We start from the raw sequence: 24,983 nt of genomic DNA, 5'->3' as shown, positions 1-24,983 counted from the left end.
AGTAAGTTTGTCATACACGATTTCCCCTTCATGAATCCATGCTGCGCCTGCTTGATCGAATCACTCTTTTCCAGGTGTCCTGCTATTTCTTCTTTAAAGATGGATTCCAGCATTTTCCCAGCTACTGACGTTAAGCTAACCAGCCTGTAGTTACCCGCCTTTTGTCTACCTCCTTTTTTAAACAGTGGCGTCACATTAGCTGTTTCCCCAGAGTCCAAATCTCGTCCAAATCTAGGATAAATCTCCTAGTCACCACAATCCGGTGCCTGTCTGGAACAGGTCACACCATGAAGGCATGAGGGTGACCCTACCCCCTCCCCCAGCCAGAAACCTCAGCCCCTACCCCGCAATAGAAACACCTCACTCCCTCCCCACCAGGACTCCTTCTCAGGGCCCCCCTCTCAGGAACCCAGTGCCAATCTTGCGATGTCCTCTGGTGGTGACGCTTCAACCATCCATATAATCCCCACAGTGCAGAAGGAGGCCATTTGGTCCAACAAGTCTGCACTGAATCTCTGAAAGAGCCCACCCCTATCCATGTAACTCCGCACATTCATCATGGCCACACCATCAAACTTAGATTAAGTTTATTTATCAGTGTCACATTAAACGCTGCAATAAAGTTACTGTGAAAATCCCCGAGTTGCCACGCTCCGGCGCCTGTTCAGGTACACTGAGGGAGAATTTAGCACGGCCAATGCACCTAACCAGCATATGTTTCGGACTGTGAGAGGAAACTGGAGCACCTGCAGGAAGCCCACGCAGACATGGGGAGAACATGCAGACTCCACACAGACAGTGACCCAAGCTGGGAACAAACCTGGGTCCCTGGCGCTTTGAGGCAGCAGTGCTAACCACTGTACCGCCGTGCCACCCCACAGGTTACAACTCTAAGTAAAGATGCTCTTCCTTAACTCAGTCCTGAATGGCTTACTCCTTATTCTTAGACTATGACTCCGAATTCTGGACCTCCCCAATATTACGAACATTCTTCCTGCATCTAGCCTAAACTGTCCCATAAGAATTTTATATGTTTCTATGAGATCCCCTCTCACTCTTCTAAATTCCAGCGAGTACAAACCCAGTCAATCCAATTTTTCTTCATATCTCAATCGTGCCATTCCAGAATCTTCACTGGACTCCCTCAATAGCAAGAATGTCCTTCCTCAGACTAGGAGACCAAAGCTGCACACAATACTCAAGATAAGGGGGGCAGGGGAAGGTTGGGGGGGGGCGGGGGGGAAGTGTTGGTCGAGGGACAGGGTGAATTTGTCATTTAATGTGGGTGCCCAGCTCCTATAGGGCTCCTGGAGTACAGGCTCTTCATTCAGGCAAATCTCTGCAGAGATCTTCCACTAAATCAAATCCTTTATATATATCCAAGTGCTGTCAGTACTGTTAACAGCCCCAGACTGATGTGCTGTTAAAATAATGATACACAGGAGAAATTCTAATCTAATTTACTGGGCATGATAGAAGAGAATAAAACTGTTTGAGATATTGGCCTAGTGATAATAGCACTGGGCTATCAATCCAGAGCCCTAGAACTAATGTTATAGAATCCCTACAGTGTGGAAGGAGGTCATTTGGCCCATCAAGTCTGCACTGACTCTCTAATAGAATGTTGTACCTGGGGCCACTTCCCTGCCCTATCCTTGTAACCCCACACATTTACCATGGCTAAACCACCTAACCTACACATCTTTGCAGACTAAGAGGCAATTTAGCATGGCCAATCAACCTAACCTGCATATATTTGGATGGAAACTGGAACACCCGGAGGAAACCCATGCAGACACAGTAAGAGCGTGCAGACTCCACATATTCTAAGGAAATGGTTTCAAATCCCAACATATCAACTGGTGGAACTTAAATTCAGTTAGGGGTGGGGCAAGTTCTAAATTGTGTCAATTAAAAAGTCAATCTGCTTCACTAATTATCCTTTTGATAAAGCAACCAGTTTTACTTGGTCTCATGTGTGACTCCAGATCTAGAATAATGCGATACATCTTAACATAGAATCCCTACTGTGCAAAGGAAGACCATTCAGCCCTCTGGAAATGGCAGCCTACTTTAGGTGCCCCCATCCCCCATAACCCTGCAGTTTGATCATGGCCAATCAAACCTGCACATCTTTGGACTGCGGAGGAAACCCATGCAGACATGGGGAGAACTGTGCAAACTCCACCCAAGTCTGGAATTGAACCCGGCTCCCTGGCACTGTGAGGCAGCAATGCTAACCACTGTGCCAGTGCTTCACTCTCTGACGGAACCTAGCAAGCCACTCGGCTGAAGGGCAACGAGGGATGGGTAATAAGTACATGGATGGAAAAGGATGAGAGAGATATGAGCCAAACATGGGCAATTGGGACTAACTGGGAGGGCGCGATGGTCTGCATGGACCACTTGAGCTGAAGGGCCTGTTTCTATGTTATATTTCTCTATGGTTCTAAATGCAGGTCTTGCGAGCCATGCCCATGAATGAATAAAAACAAAGCTGGGCTGATATTGGGAAGGGAAAGCTAGAAAGCACAACTGTGCGTCTAAACCTCGTGCATATTTTTCATCAAATGCAAAGGCCTTGGGTGACTGTGTGCTTGGAGTATGTACATTCTCCCCGTGCCTGCGTGCATTTCCTCCGGGTGTTCCAGTTTCCTCCCACACTCTAAAGCTGTGCTGATTAGGTAAATTGGCCATGCAAAATTGCCCCTTAGTGTCCGGAGATGTGTAAGTTAGGCGAACTGGCCATGCTAAATTCCCCATGAATGTCCCAAGATGTGACGGTTAAGTGAATTGACCATGCTAGATTGCCCTTTGCGTACCAAGATGTGTAGGTTTGGTGAATTGACCATGTTAAATTGCCCCTTAGTGACCCAAGATGTGTAGGTTAGATGAATTGGCCTTGCTAAATTGCCCCTTAGTGTTCCAAGATGTTTAAGTTAGGTGAATTGGCCTCTTAATGTCAGAGGGATTAGTGAGGATAAATATGGGGTTCGGGCTTGAGTGGGATTATTGTTGGTGCAGGCCTGATGGGCCGAATGGTTGCCTTCTGCACTGTCGGGATTCTATAAAAATGCAACAGTTGATGAAAATGTACCTGGGTTGAGCGGAATCCTCCACCATAGTTCCTTTGCTCAGTTAACCATTTGACGATAGCGTTCGCATATTGGAGATCTTTCTTGACCACAGCTTGGAGCAAGGCGTATGAAGTGGCCTCCACCGTGATGGCCGACGCTGGAGGTACCCTCCATTGTTGGGCTTCTTCAACGTGCAGCGATTTTCCATCAGCTTTCCAATGACGGGTATCATTTTCTATTTTATGTTCCAAACACAAACCGGCCATGAGAATGTGGGTGAGCTCCAAATAGTCACAGAGTGACAAGAACAAACTCAAGTGTTGCAATGTTTATAAGCAGTACATTTTTGGACGGCTGGATTTTCTGGCCTTTACCCCAGCCCCCAACCCCAGCAGGATCTTCCAGTCCCGTCGTAGGCAACTGCCCTGGTGTGTTTTTGGGCAGCAGAATGGGCAAAGCACGCAGGATGCCGTAAGCATTGGCAGGAGCAGAAAATCCTGCTGAACACACACGCCATAGGGTGGGTGGTGTTGGGTAGAAAATTCCCTTCCATATTGTACTCTTCATATATTAACTGGATTCTAAAGAATTCAACAATGCTACAGTTCACCAAAGCAAGACAGAAGTTGCAAGCATTCTGGAAGATGGGGTTTAACAAGACCTTTATCTCTGGAGCTCTTCAACCTTGTGAAAGATCTCAAAAGACCTCATATTCCAAGACGGTTACCAGACAAAAGTGGGCACAGAACTGCATAGGATCATTGAATCCTACAGTGCAGAAGGAGGCCATTTGGCCCATCAAGCCTGCACCAATAACACTTCCAGCCAGGCCCTATCCCTATAACTCCGTGTATGTATGCTACTAATCCGTATAGGGGCAATTTAGCATGGCCAATCGACCTATCCTGCACATTTAGAGTACAAGAGCTGTCGTCTAATGCTTCAGTTGTACAGAACGTTGGTTAGACCGCATTTGGAGTATTGCGTCCAGTTCTGGTCACCTTACTACCAGAAGGATGTGGAGACCCTGGAGAGAGTGCAGAGGAGGTTTACCAGGATGTTGCCTGGTATGGAAGGACTGGGTTATGAGGAAAGATTGGGAAAACTGGGGCTCTTCTCCTTAGAAAGACAAAGATTAAGGGGGGATCTGCTAGAGGTGTATAAAATAATGAAGGGAATAGATAGAGTCAACAGTGGTAGGCTTTTCCCTAGATTGGGGACAACTATTACGAGAGGTCACGATCTAAGGGTGAGGGGGGAGAAGTATAATTTGGATACTAGAGGAAGGTTTTTCACGCAGAGGGTTGTGGGGGTATGGAATGCACTACCAAGTAAGGTGGTGGAGGCAGGAACGCTGGACTTGTTTAAGGTTTACTTAGATAGACACATGAGAGAAACAGGGATGGAGGGTAATATAAGACTGTTTTAAAAAGAGTCAGAGCCTCGGGTCGATACCGGAAATGTAATATTACATGTTAATGTTTTGTCTCTTTTAATCCACAGGTGTCGGTCCACCTTGTTGTCTAACGAGGGGCATACACATGATGGGTCGTGCATGGGCTGCTCTTGGAGGTTTCGAGAGTGGCCTAGTACTTTGTGTCGATGTGTGCGCGCTTAAACCTAGACCAGCAGATGGGCACCACAACAGCTCAGTGACTATCACTGCTAGCTGTGCAGATACATGGATTTGGGCCTGTGTCTGTGGGAGTTTGCGCATTCTCCCTGTGGTTGCGTGGGTTTCCTCCGGGCGCTCCGGTTTCCTCCCACCTCCCAAAGATGTGCTCTTTGGCTGATTGGTGTACCAAATTGACCCTACACTATTCTCCCCTGAATCTGGCTACAATAGGGGTACCATTCGTATACACATGGGGCAGGGTAGGTGTAGGAAAATGCTTTAAAATGGCGGCGCGGGCCCGTTGGGCCGAAGGGCCTGTTTCCCGTGCCGGGTTGTTCTTTGTTCTTTCTTTGTATCTTTGGACTGTGGAAGAAAACCGGAGCACCCGGAGGAAACCCATGGAGGAGGATATGCAAACTCCAGACAGGCAGTCACCCAAGCCGGGGATTGAACCTGTGTCCCTGCGCTGTGAAGTAGCAGTGCTAACTGCATGACGAGTTTGGTATTAGACTTTTCGCATGACTGATAAGGACATGTTTCTGAATCTATTTCAGAAAAGGCATTGAACTGAATGGGGGGTGATGGGGTTGGGGTGTGGGGGGGGCATTCTCCGGGCCCACTGTTGTGCTTGAGTAGTGCAGAGGGCTGGGAGATATCAGCAGAGGGGGCCTGTAGCAGGAGCCGCGACAGGCGTCCGGACAATCACAATTCTCCCAGCCCCTTCTTTTAACGCAATCAGCCCTGCACCAGAAATCAACACGAGGCTGAAAGCAACATGAAAATAGCAATTTTCATACGATTAGCAGGCCCAGGATCGTATCCTCCAGGCTCACTAATGTTTCCCACCCTGTCCAGAGAGGTTCTGAACAGCCAGGGTTAAAGCTGGTCTCCATTAAAGAGGATCAGGTGTGATCATGTCCCTAAGGGGGTACAAATGCCATTAAGGCCCCTCTGGAAGTCAGGGGCAGGGGGCACCCGTTGGGCAGTGTCAGCCTGGCACTCTGGCAATGCCATCATGGCACTGACAGCCTGGCACGCTGGCACTGCTAGCCTGGCTCCCTGACAGTGCTTAGTGGGCAATCTGTCACTGCCCTGGCATTAAGGGAAGGGACCTGAGGGGAGTAGGGCTTACTGGGGGCATGATTGCTGGTGGGGGGGGCATTAGGGCTTGGAGGGAGGGGGAGTGAAAGGACAATCAGAGCTGATCATGGGGGGGGTGCGGTGGTGATCAAGGCCGGACATGGGAGGGAAGTGGTCAGACCGGACATGGGGAGGGGGCAATCGTGGCTGGATATGAGGGGGAGGGTTACAAAGGCTGGTGATTGGCGTGGGGTGGGGACGGGGAGGTGGGTCATAGAGGCTGCTGATCTGGGGGGATGGGGTGGGGGGGGAGGCAATTGGTAGGCTGGTGATCAGGAGATTGGCACTGGGGGGACATTGCGCATGCACCGATCTCCCCAGTGACAAATTGGCGCATGCACAGTGGTCTGCTCAGTGCATTGATACTGGCCTCTTAGGCAGCTTCAGGCTCCACCACCCTACCTGCGGGAAACCCCCCATGGAAATCTGTGATGCACAGAGTGTCTGAGATTCATTCAACTAAGTACACCCAAAAAACAAGCGGGAAAAGCTTCCACATTGTCCCCATTGGACACTTAATTTTTTTGGAGAGATTTGCACCCAAATGTCCACACCTTACACCTTTTGCTGAATTAAGTGGGAGCTGGGGAAGCCGAGGGTTCCCCTCTACTTCCTCCATAACAGAAAGACCACTCCACAATCAGAGTTGACTTGTCAACGAATCAGCACCCTTTTCTCCAGCAGTGATGTATCTAAGTGGATACAAAAGGGTGGTTGTAGAGGGTTGTTTTTCAAGCTGGAGGCTTGTGACCAGTGGTGTGTCTCAGGGATCAGTACTGGGTCCACTGTTACTTGTCATTTATATTAATGATTTGGATGAGATTACAGGAGGCATAGTTAGTAAGTTTGCAGATGACAGCAAGATTGGTGGCATAGTGGACAGTAAAGAAAGATATCTCCGACTGCAATGGGATCTTGATCAATTGGGCCAGTGGGCTGATGAATGGCAGATGGAGTTTAATTTAGACAAATATGAGGTGATGCATTTTGGTAGATTGAACTTACTCAGGACTTACTCAGTTAATGGTAGGGTGTTGGGGTGAGTTATAGAACAAAGAGATCTAGGGGTACAGGTTCACAGCTCCTTGAAAGTGGAGTCATAGGTGGACAGAATGGTGAAGAAGGCACTCGGCATGCTTGGTTTCATCAGTCAGAACATTGATTACGGGAGTTGGGATGTCTTGTTGAAGTTGTACAAGACATTGGTAAGGCCACACTTGGAATACTGTGTGCAGTTCTGGTTACCCTTTTAGAGAAAGGATATTATTAAACTAGAAAGAGTGCAGAAAAGATTTACTAGGATGCTAATGGACTTGATGGGTTGAGTTATAAGGAGAAGCTGAATTGGCTGGGACTTTTTTCTCTGGAGCATAGGAGGCTGAGGGGTGACCTTATAGAGGTCTATGAAGTAATGAGGGGCATAGATAAGATAAATAGTCAATATCTTTTCCCAAAGGTAGAGGAGTCTAAAACTAGAGGGCATAGGTTTAAGGTATAAAGGGAAGAGTTACAAAAGTGTCCAGAAGTGCAATTTTTTCACACGGAGGGTGCTGAAGAGGTAGTTGTAGAGACAGGTAGACTTTTGTCTTTTAAAAAGCATTTAGATAGTTACATGGATAAGATGGGTATAGAGGGATATGGGCCAAATGCGAGCAATTGGGACTAGCTTAGGAGTTTAAAAAAAAGAGCAGATTGGACAAGTTGGGCTGAAGGGCTTGTTTCCACGCTGTAAACCTCTAGGAGTCCATGACTCTAGTATAAATTGTTGTGAGATTGTGAAAATTGGAATTCTTGGGTGGGGTTTTATGGTCTCACTCATCCCAAAACTGTAAAATCCCACCCAAGGAAAATGGACCTTTCCATTGTCTGCCCTTTGCCCGCTCTGATTCCCATGGTGGTAAAATCCCGGCCCCCGTGTTTGTCCTGATGAGTACAAGGTAAAAAGATTCAGCGACATGTTTCAATTTTTAGCAATGTGTAAGGAATTGTTAGGATGGGGGGGTGGGGTGGGAATTAAAAACTCGATAAATTAGGGATGTTAAAAACATGCAGTTCTTAGCTTGGGTCACTGTCTGTGTGGCGTTTTGCACATTCTCCCCATGTCTGTGAGAGTTTCCTTTGGGTGCTCCAGTTTCCTCCTGCAGTCTAAAGATGTGTGGGTTAGGTGGATTGGACATGTTAAATTGTCACTTATTGTCAGGGGGACTAGTAGGTTAAATACGTGGGGCTACGGGGATAGGCAATGGGGGAGATTGTGGTTGGTGTAGATGTGATGGGCCAAATGGCCTCCTTCTGCACTGTAGGAAGTATCACTCAACTACTACATAAAGCAAAACAAGAATAGTATCTTAACATTCATAAGCACATGATTTTCAGAAGGCATAGAACACAGGGTGAAAATGGGGTGGGGGCTGAGGTGGGGGTCACAATCTTTGTTAATAAACAGAAACAATTGCAACAGCAATCATAGAGACTCTACAGTGCAGATGGAGGCCATTTGGCCCATTGAGTCTGCACTGACCACAGTCCCAACCCAGGCCCTATCCCCATAACCCTGCACATTTACCCTGCTAATCTTTGTAACCTACACATCCGGGACACTATGGGACAATTTAGCACGGCCAATCAACCTAACTTGCACATCTTTGGACTGTAGGAGGAAACTGGAGCAGCTGGAGGAAACTCACACGGACACGGGGAGAATGTGCAAACTCCACATCGACAGCGACACAAGTTGGGAATCGATCCTGGGTCCCTAGCACTGTGAGGCAGCAGAGTGAACCACTGTGCCACCCTAACCACTGTGCAAGGATGCATTGGAACAATAATTAATCAAACGAGGGATGAAAGAGGGGAAATCACACTACTGGGAGTATACTGTGCACTCCACACTGTCAGAGAGGTCATTTCATCATTTCTCCTGTGGCAAGAGCTCAGCAGTGAGTGAGATCCTAAGTCAGCACAATCTATTTGGGTAAAAGTGGCGTTGTTACAGTCGAATGCAAGTGCATGGAGTTGCTGAGATCAGAAGATCAATGGATATTGAGTCACGCAATGATGATAGGTCTAGGTAGCCACAAAGAGCACTACAGTACAAATGCCTCCGGGTTCCTTAAGTGGGACATTGGTAAATATACTAGTAGTGACAAATGGGTACATGGACACAGCGGAGCACTGAAGCAGAGTCGTCCAGACTCGAAACGTTGGCTCTATTCTCTCTCCACAGATGCTGTCAGACTTTCCGGCATTTTCTGCTTTTGTGACACATCTTCATATGACTTCACCGCCTTAAAATTATGTACGATATGGACTCGCAAATGACTAAATCACAACATCCAAATGCAATTAAAACAAATCTGGAGCAGCAAAATGCATTAATGCACCACGCTCAATATCTCTGCTAGTTTCATTACCATAGTGGATAATAAAAAGTTTACCTCGATCATAATCTTCCATTTTTTTCAGGTTGTCATCAGCCAAGTGTGCCTCTGAGCTTTGAGGGTCCAACAAAGCGAAGGCATATGCGGTGATAGCCATTACATAAGGTCGCCTAATATTGGCAAGCTCTCGGGAAAGGTACTTCCGCGCCCTTTCAATGCTTTCTTTCTGAAAGAACGAAAAGTTTGATGCAGAGGAATAAAACAGAAGTAGGCAAGGATAAGAACTCCCATCATCTGATACTTCCCTTTGGCTGAGATTTAGCATTGCTGTCTAATTTCCTGAGACATGGTTAAAGTGGATTCTGAATTACAGCCTGGCAACATTTTCTATGCTGCAAAGCTTTTGTTATATTCTGATTTAGTACAATAGTCTATTGTTACAAAGGGCCACAACACAGGAGATCTTATGGGACTTGGAGATCATAGAATCATAGAAATCCTATAGTGCAGAAGGAGGCCATTTGGCCCATCAAGTCTGCACTGGCAACAATCCCACCCCAGGCCCTATCCCCGCAACCCCATATATTTACCATGGCTAATCCCTCTAACCCACACACCCTGGGAAACTAAGGGGCAATTTAGCACGGCCAATCCACCTAACCCACATATCTTTCGACTGTGGGAGGAAACTGGAGCACCCGGAGGAAACTCACGCAGACATGGGAAGAATGTGCAAACTCTATACAAGCAGTGACCCAAACTGGGAATCAAACCTAAGTCCTTGGAGCTGTGAGGCTGTAGTGCTAACCATTGTGCCACTGTGCCACCTATCATCAAATCATGGAAACATACAGTGCAGAAGAGGCCCTTTGGCCCATCAAGTCCACAATGACACATTAGAAACACCTGAAGTCCCACCTAATCCCATCTGCAGGACTTGGCCCATAGCCCTGAATGTTATGACATGCCAAGTTCTCATCCGGATACTTTTTTAAAGGATGTGAGGCATCGCGCCTCCATTACCCTCCCAGGCAGCACATTCCAGACTGTCACCACCCTCTGGGCAAAAGTTTTTCCTCACATCCTCCCTAAACCTCCTGCCCCTCACCTTGAACCTACTTCCCCTCATGACTGACCCTTCAATGAAGGGGAACAGCTGCTCTTTATCTGCTCCGTCCACGTTCCTCATAGTCTTGTACACCTTGGTCAGGTCACCCTTCTCTGCTCCAAGGAAAACCACCCAAACATACACCCTCTCTTCATAGCTTGAATGCTCCATCCCAGACAGCACCCTGGTGAATCTCACTCTCTGCATCCCCTCCAGTAAGTCACATCCTTCTGATAACATGGCGCAATTGTGGGATGTGGCGGGATATGAGGGGGATCTCAGTCAGAACTCCTCTGTCCCTCTCCAGCTGTGACACTGCTGCTTTTGAATTTACGGCAAGCAGGAGAGATTGTGGGAAGAACAGACTGCTGCCATTTCAGATCCCTCGCCAGTCACTTTTATCTCGGGGCATACCCAGAGGCATTGCATGAGAAGCATTTGCAACGATGCAGAAAGATTTACAGTGACGCTTTGTAGATTCGGGCTCTATACATGGGACTTTACTGCATTCAGCCATATTTACACATACACAACCCATAAGTGACAACGTGCGAGACAAGGATCACAACTGTTATATATATGTGGATTATGCATGTTGCCTTGCACTTGTTGAGAAAAGTGCAGAAAAAGGGAAAGCTTCTAGTCTAGACATTGTACGATGGAATGGTGTGATAATTGTTAAAATCTATTTTGCCAAACGTAAGCCATCACTGTGACTTAATACACAGAATCCATACAAGGAGGCCATTTGACAGCTTGGCTAGGGAGGTGACAAGTTCAGGAGCTCAAGTCTTCAGTACCATTGCTAGGATATTGATCGCGTCCATAGCTTTTGCAGTATCAAGTGCCTTTAGTCATTTGTTGATATCACATGGAGTGAATCAAATTGGCTGAAAATTGGCATCTGTTGATGCTGGGATCTCTGGAGGAGGTTGAGATGGATCATCCACTATTCATAGTTTTGTATGGTTGTGCATTTAAATAGAGAAATACATCGACGCATATATCAGCACGGTGGCACAGTGGTCAGCACTGCTGCTTCACAGAGCCAGGGTCACTGTCTGACTGGAGTTTGCACATTCTCCCCGTGTGTGAGTTCCGGTTTCCTAGCCCAGTCCAAAGATGTGCGGGTTAGGCGGATTGGCCGTGCTAATTGCCCCTTAGCGTCGGGGGACTAGCTCGGGTAAACGCAAAAGCTTATGGGGATACGGCCTGGGTGGTGTGGTCGGTGCTGACATGATGGGCCAAATGGCCTCCTTCTGCACTGTACAATTCTATGATAATAATGGCAAATACTAGAATGGTGGCAGAATCCTCTAACCAGGCACATTAGAAATAACAACTTCCGTAAATAGTGAGGTAGCTCACTGGGACCATTTGAAGATTCAAAATCAATGACCCAAAAGGAAACTTGCAGTTTAGAACAGCGAGCAGAAATGCTACCTCCGGTTCCGAGTCCCAGTTGGAATTTACCCTAAATCTGGAATTTTTATTTGCTGAGAGGGAGAAGGAATATTATGACCGTGTGTTACACCTCTCCACACATTGTTGTCCGCATTCCGTAGCATTGAACCTTACCACTTCCTCCTCTTCCACAGATTCCTGCTGGAAGGAAGGCAAGGAGTGAAACAGTGCGATGGTAACAAAGGCCGTCAAGGATATTTTGGATTCGCGTCCACCAATTCCACCCTGAAAAATAAAATGAAGCAGAAGATCAACAGAGAGGTCATGAGTTTTGGAGACAAATCCACCTTTATCTAGGAGAAGTCAACATGACCAATGTGCCATGGATAATGTCTTCCACCCTCGAGAGACGGTGCGCCTTTGACCCTCACAGAGAAGCACTTGTTCCCCTTTCCTGTTCAAAGCTGCCTTGGCCAGAAGTGTTGCCCTTTTCAGAAAGCTTGAGTGAAATGGACTTATTCATGACAGATCTTAGAAGATGAGTGGTGATCATGTTAAAACTTATAAATTTTCTAGCGGTCATGACACGGCCGTTGGCTTCCCTGGTGAAAGGGTAAACACAGTAAGAAGTCTCACAACGTCAGGTTAAAGTCCAACAGGTTTATTTGGTAGCAAACACCACTAGCTTTCGGAGTGCTGGTCCTTTCTCAGGTGAGTGGGGAGTTCTGATCACAGACAGGGCATAAAAAGACCCACACTCAGTTTACAGAATACTGATTAGAATGCGAGTCTTTACAGCTAATCAAGTCTTAAAGGTGCTGACAATGAGACTGGGATCATTTTCAAGGGATGAATCTAAAAACTCTTAGACTGCCTGGCTTGCTAGGCCATTTCAACTAGCAGTTAAGACTCAAACACATTGCTGTAAAGACAGAGTTATAAAATCAGTGAATCATAGAATCCTTACTTGCAGAAGAAGGCCATTTAGCCCATCTGCTTTGTACCGACCACAAGCCCACCCAGGCCCTATTCCTGCAACCCTTTATAGTTACCCTACTAATCCCTGGACACAAGGGTCAATTTGGGACGGCCAATCCACCTAACCAGCACATCTTTGGACTGTGAGAGGAAACCGGAGCATCAGGAGGAAATCCACACAGGTACAGGGAGAATGTGCAAACTCCACACTGACATATGTAATGTGACGATACTCTGCCTTTAAGAAATGTATTTTAATCTTATTTTTCTGCAGGATGTTTTGTCGGCACCATGTGGCCTGTAGCAGGTGTCCTTTATAGTTACTGAGGTAGTAAACTTGCTATCTTGTTGATTTTAATCTGAACTAGTGCACTGTTCAGTGGTTGAAATGGGCCTTTGGGGAGTGCTGAGTGGAGTCTGATTTGGGGATAATTGACTGTTTAGGTTATGTGGCTAGGGACAGCTATTTTCCGCAGAGAATTCCAGTTTGTAGTTTCGTTTTCAGAAGTGGCTTCAAGCTGAGAATCAACAATATTTTTCCCTCTCTCTGGAGTTGGAGTTTATGTTGTTTATGTGTTGCTGTGTTGCAAACTGCCAGCGATTAAGTTTACCTCTTTGGCTGTTTTGAGGATCTACCCTTCTCAGAAAACAGCTGGCTTAAATTTCTGTCCATAGGTGTTACAAAGCTGAAATTCCATCATCACGTGAGCATACTTGTTTTGTGCTAAGTCTGAGGAGGGGGATATGTCCGTGGGGTGGTTTTTAACTTGGAACAACAGAGATAGCTGGTTAAAAGTTATTCTGTGTCATGTTTAATCCTTGTGATTGGTAAAAAAATTAAAATTATACTAATTCTTTTTGTTAACTGTGACCTTAAATAAAGTTTATTTGATAAAAACTTCCTAGTGGCTCACTTGAATCATACCTGGAGTGAAACACTTAATGCTCAACGTTGCCAAATTTAAATGTAAAATTTAGGAAACAGCCTGGCTTCGCAAAACACTTTGGAGTCCTTGGCCTGGGTTTAACAATAGATAGATAGAAACATAGAAGACAGGAGCAGGGGGAAGCCATTCGGCCCTTTGAGTCTGCTCCACCATTCATCATGATCATGGTTGATTGTCCAACTCAATAACCTAATCCTGCTTTCTCCCTATAACCTTTGATCCCATTTGCCTCAAGTGCTATATCCAGCCATCTCTTGAATGCATTCAATGTTTTGGCATCAACTACTTCCTGTGGTAATGAATTCCACAGGCCCACCACTCTTTGGGTGAAAAAATGTCTCCTCATCTCCGCCCTAAATGGTCTACCTTGTGTCCTCAGACTGTGACCCCTGGTTCTGGACATCCCTGCCATTGGGAACATACTTTCTGCATCTACCCTGTCTGGTCCAGTTAGAATTTTTTAAGTCTCTATGAAATCCCCCCTCATTCGTCTGAACTCCAGCCAAAAATAATCCTAACCTCGTCAATCTCTGCTCATACATCAGTCCCGCCATCCCCAGAATCAGCCTGGAAAATCTTCACTGCACTTCCTCAGGAGCAAGAACATCCTTCCTCAGAAAGGGAGACCAAAACTGCACGCAATATTCGAGATGTGGCCTCCTTTCAATGGATTTCCCTCAAAGTTATCTAGGTAAGTTATATGTTTCTCCCCCCAACCAGTCTCTGATAACTTTGTGGTCAATATTAGTGAGATTGCCTTTACTTCCTCTCCCCACCACTATATTTCTGATCTTATTAATAGAATTTAAATTGAACTCAATGCAGCCAAGGTATCTGAACCCATAACCTGAGAATATTAATTCGAGGACATCACCACTTCCCAACCATCTCCTCACTTCAAAACCTCAGGATTAGGAGTGGACTGCTTAGGACTGAGATCTACTCTACCCAGACGGTTGGAAACCTTTTGCGTTCGTAGGTATAGCAATGCAATTGTATAGGGCGTTGTCAAAGCCACACCTGGAGTATTGTGTGCAATTTTGTTGCCCTTATCTGAGGAAGGACGTCCTTGATATAGAGGGAGTACAGCGAAGGTTTACCAGGTGGATTGCTGGGATGGCAGGTTTGACATATGAGAGGAGATTAAATTGGTAAGGATTATATTTGCTGGAGTTTAGAAAAGTGAGATGGAATCTCATAGAAACGTATAAAATTCTAACAGGGGTAGATTCAGAAAGAATGTTCAGATGGTGAGTGAGTCCAGATCTAGGGGTTGTAGTTTGAGAATAAGGGATAAAACTTTTAGAACTGAGGTGAGGAGAAATTTCTTCACCCAGAGGGTGGTGAATGTGTGGAATTCACTACAACAGAAAGTAGTTGAGGCCAAAATGACGTCTGATTTCAAGAAGAAATTAGATATAGCTCCGGGGGCTAAAGGACCATGAGGTATGGTGGGGGGGTGGGGGAGCGGGGGGAAGGATCAAGATACTGAATTTGAAAATCAGCCATGATCAAAATGAATGGCGGAGCAGGCTTGAAGGGCTGAATGGCCTGCCCTTGTGTAATGACTTCAATCAGGCCATTGAAGTTGGCCTATTGGAGTATGAACTCCCTGATTAAGGATCCAATTGATGGGCCAATCAAGGAATCTTTGTCTTGTACTGAACTCGGAGTGTCAGTTCCTCTGGCACTCCCGGAGGTAGACTGCTGACTGCTAGCACTTTGTGTACTGCTGTTAGAGTTTACAAATAAAGGGATTTTGGTGAAGGGACTTCTGCCTCCAAAGCCTTTATAGACTCTGCTTCTAGTATCTGTGTTTCTATGTTGCTCTATCCCAGAGAACTGTGAAATGCTCAGTCCATGAGTGTATTCAAGGCTAACACTTTTTCAACTCCAGTGGAATGAAGGGATTGAGTAATCGGGCAGGGAGGCAGGGCTGGGGTGATCTTACTAACTGGTTCAGCAAACTCAAAGGAATGGTACAATCTACGTCTCCCCCAAATTTGGATGGGCTTTTGTGTCTAAGATGATTTTTGCTTGTTCCTGGCCAATTCTTGCCATATGTCCTTAGACGAGGGTGTTCTAGCCTCCCTGCAGAGAGTTTCCCATGGAGGAGACAGCTGGCCATTGGCCACTGGTGGCATTTTCCGGTCCCGCTGATCTTAATTCACTCAATGTCTCAACAGTGCAGAAAGAGGCCATTTGGCCCAGTGGGTTTGCACTGATTCCCTGTCAGGGTGCCTTGCCCAGGCCCTCGCCATCATCCTAGCCCTGCAACCCCAAACATTTACCATGGCTAACCCACCTAACTGACGCATCTTGGCACAACAAGGGGCAATTTTTCATGGCCAATCCACCTAAACGGCACATCTTTGGGAGGAAACAGGAGCAACTGGAGAAAACTCATGCAGGCACGGGGAAAACACGCAAACTCCATAAAGACAGGCACCGGTGCCAGAATTGAATCCGTGTCTCTGGCACCGTGAGGCAGCAGTGCTAACCACAGTAAGAAGTCTCACAACACTAGGTTAAAGTCCAACAGGTTTATTTGGAATCATGAGCTTTTGGAGCACTGCTCCTTCATCAGTTGAGTGAAGCAACGTTCTGAAAGCTCGTGATTCCAAATAAACCAGTTGGACTTTAACCAGCTGTTGTGAGACTTCTTATTATGCCCACCTCAGTCCAACGCCAGCGTCTCCATGTCATGGCTATCCATTGTGCCACCATGCCATCCCACACCCTACACTTCATTGAAAACAGGGGAGGAAAATATCAAGGCTGTAAAGGCAGCTAAGGAAGACGACAGATATACATGAATTTAAACATTTTCTAACCTGCATTTCTCGGTGTATCACTGGGTTAGGATCACTAAAATATCCAGTGGGTCTCTGATTTTGAACCAAATACAAGGCAGATTGTTGAATGTGCTTGGGGTTCACGCTAATCTGAGTCTGAGCTATCGAGAGTATCTTGACAACAAATGCGGTTAACCTGGAATGTGAAACAATAAATATATCGAGAAGACATCAGGAATGAGTGAGTCTGCCAAACCATTCAATTCCTTTTACAAACGCAGAATTTTAAACATTATAGGGAAAGGCGTACAATTCTGCAAAGGTTAGAGGCAGGACAAAACAATGTATTGAAAAGGGCAATGAAAGACAAAATTAGAGGGAGAATTTACAGCATGAGAGAAAGCTAGCTAGAAATATAAAAACAACATGAGAAATAGGAGCAGGAGTAGGCCATCTAGCCCTTCGAGCCTGCCCCGCCATTCAATAAGATCATGGCTGATCTGAAGTGGATCAGTTCCACTTTCCTGCTTTCTCCCCGTAACCCTAAATTCCCTTGTCTGTCAAAAACCTATCTACCCGTGACTTAAATATATTTAGCCAGGTAGCCTCCACCACTTCAATGGTCCAGAGATTCACCACCCTTTGAGTGAAGAAGTTCCTCTTCAACTCTGATCTAAACTGCCCCCCGCCCCTTATCTTGAGGCTGTGCCCTCGAGTCCTGCTATCCTTTCTATGCAGGAAGAATCTCTCTACCTCTACCCTATCCATCCCTTTCATTATCTTATACGTCTCTATAAGATCCCCCCTCATCCTTCTAAACTCCAGCGAGTACAGACTATTTAGTCTCTCTTCATAGTCTAACCCCCTCATCTCCGGTATCAGCCTAGTGAACCTCCTCTGCACTCCCTCCAAGGCCAAAATATCCTTCCACAAGTGCAGCGACCAAAACTGCACACAGTACACAAAAACAAAAACAAGCGGTAAGAGTTTCTACTGGTTTGTATAGTAATTACATTGAGTCCTCTTGAGTGAATTTGGGGAATTAATAATGGAAAAGAAGTAGTAACTGAACTGAACAGATTTCTTGCACTAGAGAAGACATAAATGACATCCTAATTGCAAATGAATAGCTGAAAGTGGAGTAGGAAGCTATAGAAGCACAATCACCATTATTAAATTATTAGAACTATTGTCAGTGCAGACTCGATGGACCAAAGTGCTCTTTCTGCACTATATGACTCCATGACCCTAACGGCTGACAAGTTCCCTCAGGTCCTGATGGAGTTCATAGAATCCTACAGCGCAGAAAGAGACCATTCGGCCCACTTAGACTGCACCAACCACAATCCCACCCAGGCCCTATCCCCAGATCCCTACATAGTTACCCACTTATGCCTCTAACCTATGCATCCAAGGACACTAAAGGGCAATTTAGAATGGTCAATCAACCTAGCCCGCATATCTTTGGACTGTGGGAGGAAACCGGAGCACCTAGAGGAGACCCACGCAGACACAGGGAGAATGTGCAAACTCCACACGGACAGTGACCCGAACCAGGATTCGAACCAAGGTCCCTGGAGCTGTGAAGCAGCAATGCCAACCATGGTGCTACCGTGCCACCCTATTCATCCGAGGGGCTTGAAAGAAATGCTTGCTTGATGCACAATGATAACAGATGCATTGGTTCCAAGATTCGCCAAATTGTTCCATCAGATTGATAAGTAGTGGGTGGAATTCTCCCATTTTGAGACTATCTCTGACTTGGCTTGCAGCTGGGATTCTCCAGTCCCGCTGTGGTGAATGGAGACTTAGCTGAGCGTTAAATTCTCCGTTCTGATTGGCAGCAGGGATACGCGGCCAGAGAATTCTGGCCTAAAAGTGCCGTGGTGGGGCTTGGAAAATGCTGTGTTTTCCATTGTGGCAGCCATTGGGAAAACATTAAATCTTCCAGCCCCGGCGTAAAAAAATGGGTCATGCATTTAAGAGTGAGATGCGGAGAATGTTTCCTTTCTCTCAAAGGGTCATTTGTCTGTGTAATCTCATCACCCAGACAGCAGTGGAGGCAGGTTCGTGGAATATTTTTGATGCAGCATTAGATAGATTCTTGACTGTTAAGGGAGCAAAATGTCAAGGAGTTGGACAGGAAAGTAAAGGGCACAATCAGATCAGCCTTGTTATCAAATGGCACAGCAAGATCGAGGGGGCCAGGTACCTACTCCTGCCCCTAGAATCAGAGTCATAGAGGTTCACTTCAGCCCAACTTGCCCATGCCACCCTTTTTTTAACCTCTAAGCTAGTCCCAATTGCCCACATTTGGCCCATATCCCTCTATACCCACCTTACTCATGTAACTGTCTGAATGCTTTTTAAAAGACAAAATTGTACCCGCCTTTACTACTACCTCTGGCAGCTTGTTCCAGATACTCACCACCCTCTGTGTGTAAAAAATTGCCCTTCTGGACCCTCTCACCTTCAACCTATGCTCTCTAGTTTTGGACTCCCCCACCTTTAGGAAAAAATGTTGACTATCTAGCTGATCTATGTCCCTCACTATTTCATAGATCTCTATAAGATCACTCTCAGTCTCCTACGCTCCAGAGAAAGAAGTCCCAGTCTATGCAGCCTCTCCTCATAACTCAAACCAGCCGAGTAAATCTTTTCATAGTTCAGCTGCTCATATATTCATCTCTGCTTATCTGATATATGCAAACAGATTGGCCCTCTGGCTGATAATAAGGAAGAAATCTATAGATTCCAGGAGGAATAAATGGACTATTCGGATAGGTAGAAAAAATTCACATGGAATACGATCAGGGAAAATATGAGTTAATGAATTTGGGAAGGACAAAAAGACAAAGGAATTATGCAGTGAATGGTTGGATTCTGAACAGTGGGACTGAAGGTAGCTGGACAGGTGGTAAGATGGCATAAAAGACATAGAAACTTAAGCAAGGAGTAAGGAGGGCTGAAATGGGTCATGAAGGCATACTTATCTTCATCAGCCAGAGCACTGAGTTTAAAATTTGGCAAGTCATGTTGCAGCTTTAAAGAACTTTAGTTAGGCCATATTTGCAATATAGTGTTCAATTCTGGTCACCACACTACCAGAAGGATGTGGAGGCTTTGAAGAGGGTACAAAAAAAGGTTTACCAGCATGTTGTCTGGTATGGAGGGCATCAACTATGAGGAGAGGTTGGAGAAACTTGGTTTGTTCTCACTGGAATGACGGAGGTTGAGGGGCGACCTGATAGAAGTCATCTCTCAGAGGCATGGGCAGAGTAGATAGTCAGAAGTTTTTTCCCGGGGTGGAAGAGTCAATTACCCTGGGGTATAGGTTTAAGGTGCGAGGGACAAGGTTTAAAGGAGATGTATGAGGCAGATTTTTTACACAGAGGGTGGTGAGTGCCTGGAACTCGTTGCTGGGGGGAGGTAGTGGAAGCGGATACGGTAGTGACTTTTGAGGGACATCTTGGCAAATACATGAATAGGATGGGAATAGAGGGAAATGGTCCCTAGAAGGGTAGGGGGTTTTAGTTAAGCTGGGCAGCATGGTCGCAGCAGACTTGGAGGGCCGAAGGGCCTGTTCCTGAGCTATAATTTTCTTTGTTCGAGACTCCCGACAATTCAGGAGGATGCCATTCGACCCATCGAGTCTATACCGACCACAAATCCCAGCAAGGCCCTATTCCCATAACCCCCACACATTTACCCTGCTAATCCCCCTGATAGTCAATTTAGCAGGGCCAATCAACATAGCCTGCACATCTTTGGAGTGTGGGAGGAAACTGGAGCATCCGCAGTAAACCCACGCAGACATGGGGAGAACGTGCAAACTCCACACAGTGACCTGAAGCTGGAATTGAACCCGGGTCCCTGGCGCTGAGAGGCCGCAGTGCTCACCACTGTGCCACCCATCTGGCTTACTAATGTCCTTGAGGGAAGTAAATTTGCCGTCCTTACTTGCTCTGGCCTACATGTGACTCCAGACCCACAGCAATATATTAGATTTGTAGGCCGATGTGAATTCATTTCAGCTTGAATGGTTGTGAGTCAGTCTAAGCCCATGATAATACAATTCCAATCCCAATACATGTTTTGGATATTAGCGCAAGACTAGTGGCCATTATCTGACTGCAGATTTCTCAATCCAGACATATTGAATTTCAGACTGTGAATACAATGAATATTGGGGACAATTACATTAGTTTAGCAAAATAAATAAGAGACATATCAAACCCACCATATGCTACTCGGGCGGTTTAACCACGCTCCGTATGAACCATCATTCTTTTTGAACTCCAGTATCCGATTATATCCTGCAAATAAAATGGTAAATTTGATAATGCACTAAGCTAATGATGGAATTTTTGTTTTATTCCTACTTTCCTCTATTGTAACTTCCTATTTCCTATGGCTATTTCAGGGTCATGTCCTGGGCCCAATCTTCTTCAGTTGCTCCATCAGTGACCTTCCCTCAATCACAAGGTCAGCACTATTCGATAATGATCGCATAATGTTCAGCGCTATTCACCTCAGATACTGAAGCAGTCCATTTTCAAACTCAACAAGACCTGGACAACAGTCAGGCTTGGGTTGACAAGTGACAAGTAATATTCACATCACATGAGCACCAGGCGATGACCATCTCCAGAAGGAGAGAAACTAACCATCGCACATTCAATGGCGTCAAAATCATTGAATTAGTCCAACATTCTGTGGTTTTCCATTGACCAGAAAGTGAATGGATCTAGCCATATTAATACTATGACCACAAGAGGAGGTCAGAGGCTCAGAATCTATCAGCGAGTAACTCACTTTCTGACTGCCCAAAACCTGTCCATTACATCCAATCCAATTACATACAATGCACAGCTCAGGAGTGTGACGGAATACTCTTCCTTTCTCTGGATGAGTACAGCTCCAGCAACACTTAAGATGCTTGACACCATCCAGAAGGATCTCATCATATTTATCCACGAGCATTCAATCCCTCCACCACTGATGCACAGTGGCAGCAATGTGTACCATCTACAAGTTGCACTGCCGGAACTCACCAAGGATCCTTAAGGCTGCATTCTCCAAACCCATGACCGCTACTATCTAGAGGGACAAAGGCAGCAGACACATGGGAAAATCATCTCCTGGATGTTCCCCTCCAAGTGACTCAGCATCCTGACTTAGGAATATGTCACCGTTCCTTTACTGTGGCTGGGTCAAAATCTTGAAACTCCCTCCCCAACAGCACAGTGGGTGTACCTATTCCTGAGGGACTGCATCAGTTCAGGGGTGATTAGGAATGAACAATAAATGCTGGCTTTGGAAACCCACATCCCTTCATGGAAATAAGCATATATTTACGGAGCCTATGCATTAAAGCACGACTCTTCCTCATTTGTTTGTTATTGTTGTAAAATACTGGCATATGCTTGGCACTCACGGGCAGCACCCTGTGGGTTTCTGGGCATGAAACAATCCTCCATTGTGGCAAGAGCAGAAGGAGGCCACCCATCGACCCTGTTACTTGCATCCCATTAGACAATTGACGGACTTGTAATGTCTCGCCCTCCACGGAATCGGAGTGAAGGGCGGTCAAGGGTGTTGACCTCAGGTGGGAATTTCCAGTCTCGCTTGAGCGAGGCTGTAAAATCCTGCCCAGCGGTTCATCTGTACCTCAACAAGTAGATCCATAACCCTTAACGTTCTCACTTGACATAAATAAAACTACAAGTATCAATCTTGGAAACTTTTAGTAACTCTGAGTCAAGCAATTTCAGATTTTCACTATTTTCATGTTTTTTTTAATTCAATCATGGGACATGGGCGTCACTGGCTGGCCAGCATTTATTGCCCATCCCTAGTTGCCCTTGAGGGGGTGAGCCGCCTTCTTTAAACGTTACAGTCCACATACTGCGGGTTGACCCACAACATCATGCAAATTACAACAAATTGTAAAGAAGCTTGCCCATTTGAATTAAAATATTTACATGGCCACTCCAATCAAATGCACCAATGAGTTTTGAATTCTGCTCGCATGCCGGCCCAAATAAAAGATTAGGATGCCCTATCGAACTTAAATATGTGAGTGTACACTTTAACTGGCTGCAAGCAAATAAGGACTGGGATTTAAATATCCAAGGATATGTGTCCCAGCAAAAGGACAGGCAGATAGGCAAAAGAATTGGGGTTGCATTGTTAGTAAGGAATGACATTAAATTGATAACAAGAAGCGATATAGGATCAGAAGGCATAGAATCTCTGTGGGATTGCAAAGATAAGAATACCCTGATGGGAGTTATATTCAGGCCTCCTAACAGTAGTCAGGATGTGGGGCAGAAAATAAATCAGGAGATAGAAAAGGCATATAAAATAGGCAATATTATAATAATCATGGGGGACTTCAATATGCAGGTGGACTGGGAAAATCAGGTAGATAGTGGATCCCAAGAAAAAGAATTTGTGGAATGTCAAAGGGATGGATTTTTTGGAGCAGCTTGTGACAGGGCCTATTAGAGAACAGGCAATTCTGGATTGGATGACGTGTAATGAGGCAGACTTAGGGAACTTAAGGTGAAGGAACCCTTAGGGAGCAGTGACCACAATATGATATAATTTACCCTGCAGTTTGAGAGGGAGAAGCTGGAACAGACGTAAGGGTATTACATTTAAATAAAGATAACTACAAAGACATGAGGGAGGAGCTGTGGAGAGTAGATTGGAAAGGGAGCCTAGCAGGGAAGACAGTGGAACAGCAATGGCAGGAGTTTGAGTTATTTGGGAGGCACAACAAAAATTCATCCCAAGGAGGAAACATGCTAAGGGGAGGACGGGGCATCCATGGCTGATGAGGGAAGTTAAGGACAGCGTAAAAGCAAAAAAAAATACAAAGTTGTGAGGATTAGTGGAAAGCCAGAGGGTTTAAAAATGAGAAGAGGACAGCAAAAAAGCAATAAGGGGGGAAGAAGATGAAATATGACTGCAAGCTAGCTAGTAAGATAAAAGAAATTAGGAAGAGTTTTTTTCAATATATAAAAGGTAAGAGAGAGGCAAAAATAGCCATTGGACCACTGGAAAATGAGGCTGGAGAAGTAACAATAGGAAACAAAGAAATGGCAGAGGAACTGAATAGCTACTTTGCATCAGTCTTCACGGTGGAAAACGCCAGTAGGATGCCAGAGCTCCAGGGGGCACAGGTAAGTGGAGTGGCCATCACTAAGGAGAAGCTTCTGGGGAAACCGAAAGATCTGAAGGTGGATAAATCACTTGGACCAGATGGACCACACCCCAGAGTTCTAAAAGAGATAGCTGAAGAAATTGTGGAGGCATTGGTGGCGATCTTTCAGGAATCACTGGAGGCAGGGTGGGCACCAGAGGACTGGAAAGTAGCAAATGTAACACCGCTGTTTAAGAAGGGAGGGAGGCAGCCGACATAAAATTATAACCTGACTTCAGTCATTGGCAAGATTTGAGTCCATTATTAAAGATGAGATCACAGGGTATTTGGAAGTGCTTGATAAAGTAGGACTGAATCAGCGTGGCTTTATCAAGGGGAGGTCATGTCTGACAAATCTGTTCGAGTTCTTTGAGGAGGTAACAAGGAAGTTACATAAAGAAGAACAAGTGGACATGATTTATTTGGATTTCCAGAAGGCCTTTGACAAGGTGCCACATTGGACACTGTTAAATAAGTTAAATGCCTATGGTGTTAAGGTTAAGATCTTGGCATGCAGAGAGGATTGGCCAACTTGCAGAAGGGAGAGAGTAGGGATAAAGAGGTTTTCCTCAGGATGGCAGTCAGTGACTCGTGGTGTGCCTCAGGGGTCAATGCTGGGATCATAACTTTTCACAATATACATGAACAATTTGGAGGAAGGAATTGAAGGCACTATTGCTAAGTTTGCAGATGATACAAAGATATGTAGAGGGGCAGGTAGCATTGAGGAAGCAGGGGGCTGCAGAAGGACTTGGACGGGTAGGAGAGTGGGCAAAGAAGTGGCAAATGAATTACAATGTGGAAAAGTGTGAGGTTATGTATTTTGGAAGGAGGAATGGAGGCATGGACTATTTCCAAAATGGGGAAATGCTTAGGGAATCAGAAACACAAAGGGACTTGGGAGTCATTGTTCAAGATTCTCTTAAGGTTAACGTGCAGGTTCAGTCAACAGTCAGGAAGGCAAATGCAATGTTACCAGTCACGTCAAAAGGGCTAGAATACAAGAGCAGGGATGTACTTCTGAGGCTGTATAAAGCTCTGGTCAGACCCCATGTGGAGTATTGTGAGCAGTTTTGGGCCCCGTATCTAAGGAAGGATGTGCTGGCCTTGGCAAGGATCCAGAGGAGGTTCACAAGAGTGATCCCTGGAATGACGAACTTGTTATATGAGGAATGGTTGAGGACTCTAGGTCTGTACTTGTTGGAGTTTAGAATGATGAGGGGGGATCTTATTGAAACTTACAGGATACAGCGAGGCCTGGGTAGAGTGGATGTGGAGAGGATGTTTCCACTAATAGGCAAAATTAAAACCAGAGGGCACAATGTTAGG

General features: G+C 45.7%; 1 protein-coding gene across 1 annotated transcript in view; it reads right to left on the bottom strand.

Moving 5' to 3' along the window:
• Positions 1-24,983, bottom strand: part of LOC145348668 (complement C4-B-like) — a 126,501-nt gene that overhangs the window by 28,205 nt on the left and 73,313 nt on the right. The window contains exons 25-29 of the mRNA XM_080196832.1: positions 20,685-20,760; positions 16,484-16,640; positions 11,899-12,009; positions 9,270-9,438; positions 3,098-3,312 (exon numbers count right to left, since the gene is read on the bottom strand). Of these exons, the coding sequence (XP_080052958.1) occupies positions 3,098-3,312; positions 9,270-9,438; positions 11,899-12,009; positions 16,484-16,640; positions 20,685-20,760 (728 nt within the window). The remainder of the gene's footprint in view (positions 1-3,097; positions 3,313-9,269; positions 9,439-11,898; positions 12,010-16,483; positions 16,641-20,684; positions 20,761-24,983) is intronic.

The sequence above is a fragment of the Carcharhinus amblyrhynchos genome, chromosome 9, assembly GCF_965287045.1.
Source record: "Carcharhinus amblyrhynchos chromosome 9, sCarAmb.v2.hapA, whole genome shotgun sequence".
NCBI classification, from domain to species: domain Eukaryota; kingdom Metazoa; phylum Chordata; class Chondrichthyes; order Carcharhiniformes; family Carcharhinidae; genus Carcharhinus; species Carcharhinus amblyrhynchos.
Note: the sequence above shows the minus strand (reverse complement) of the source record. Positions and strands in the feature narration are given on the sequence as shown.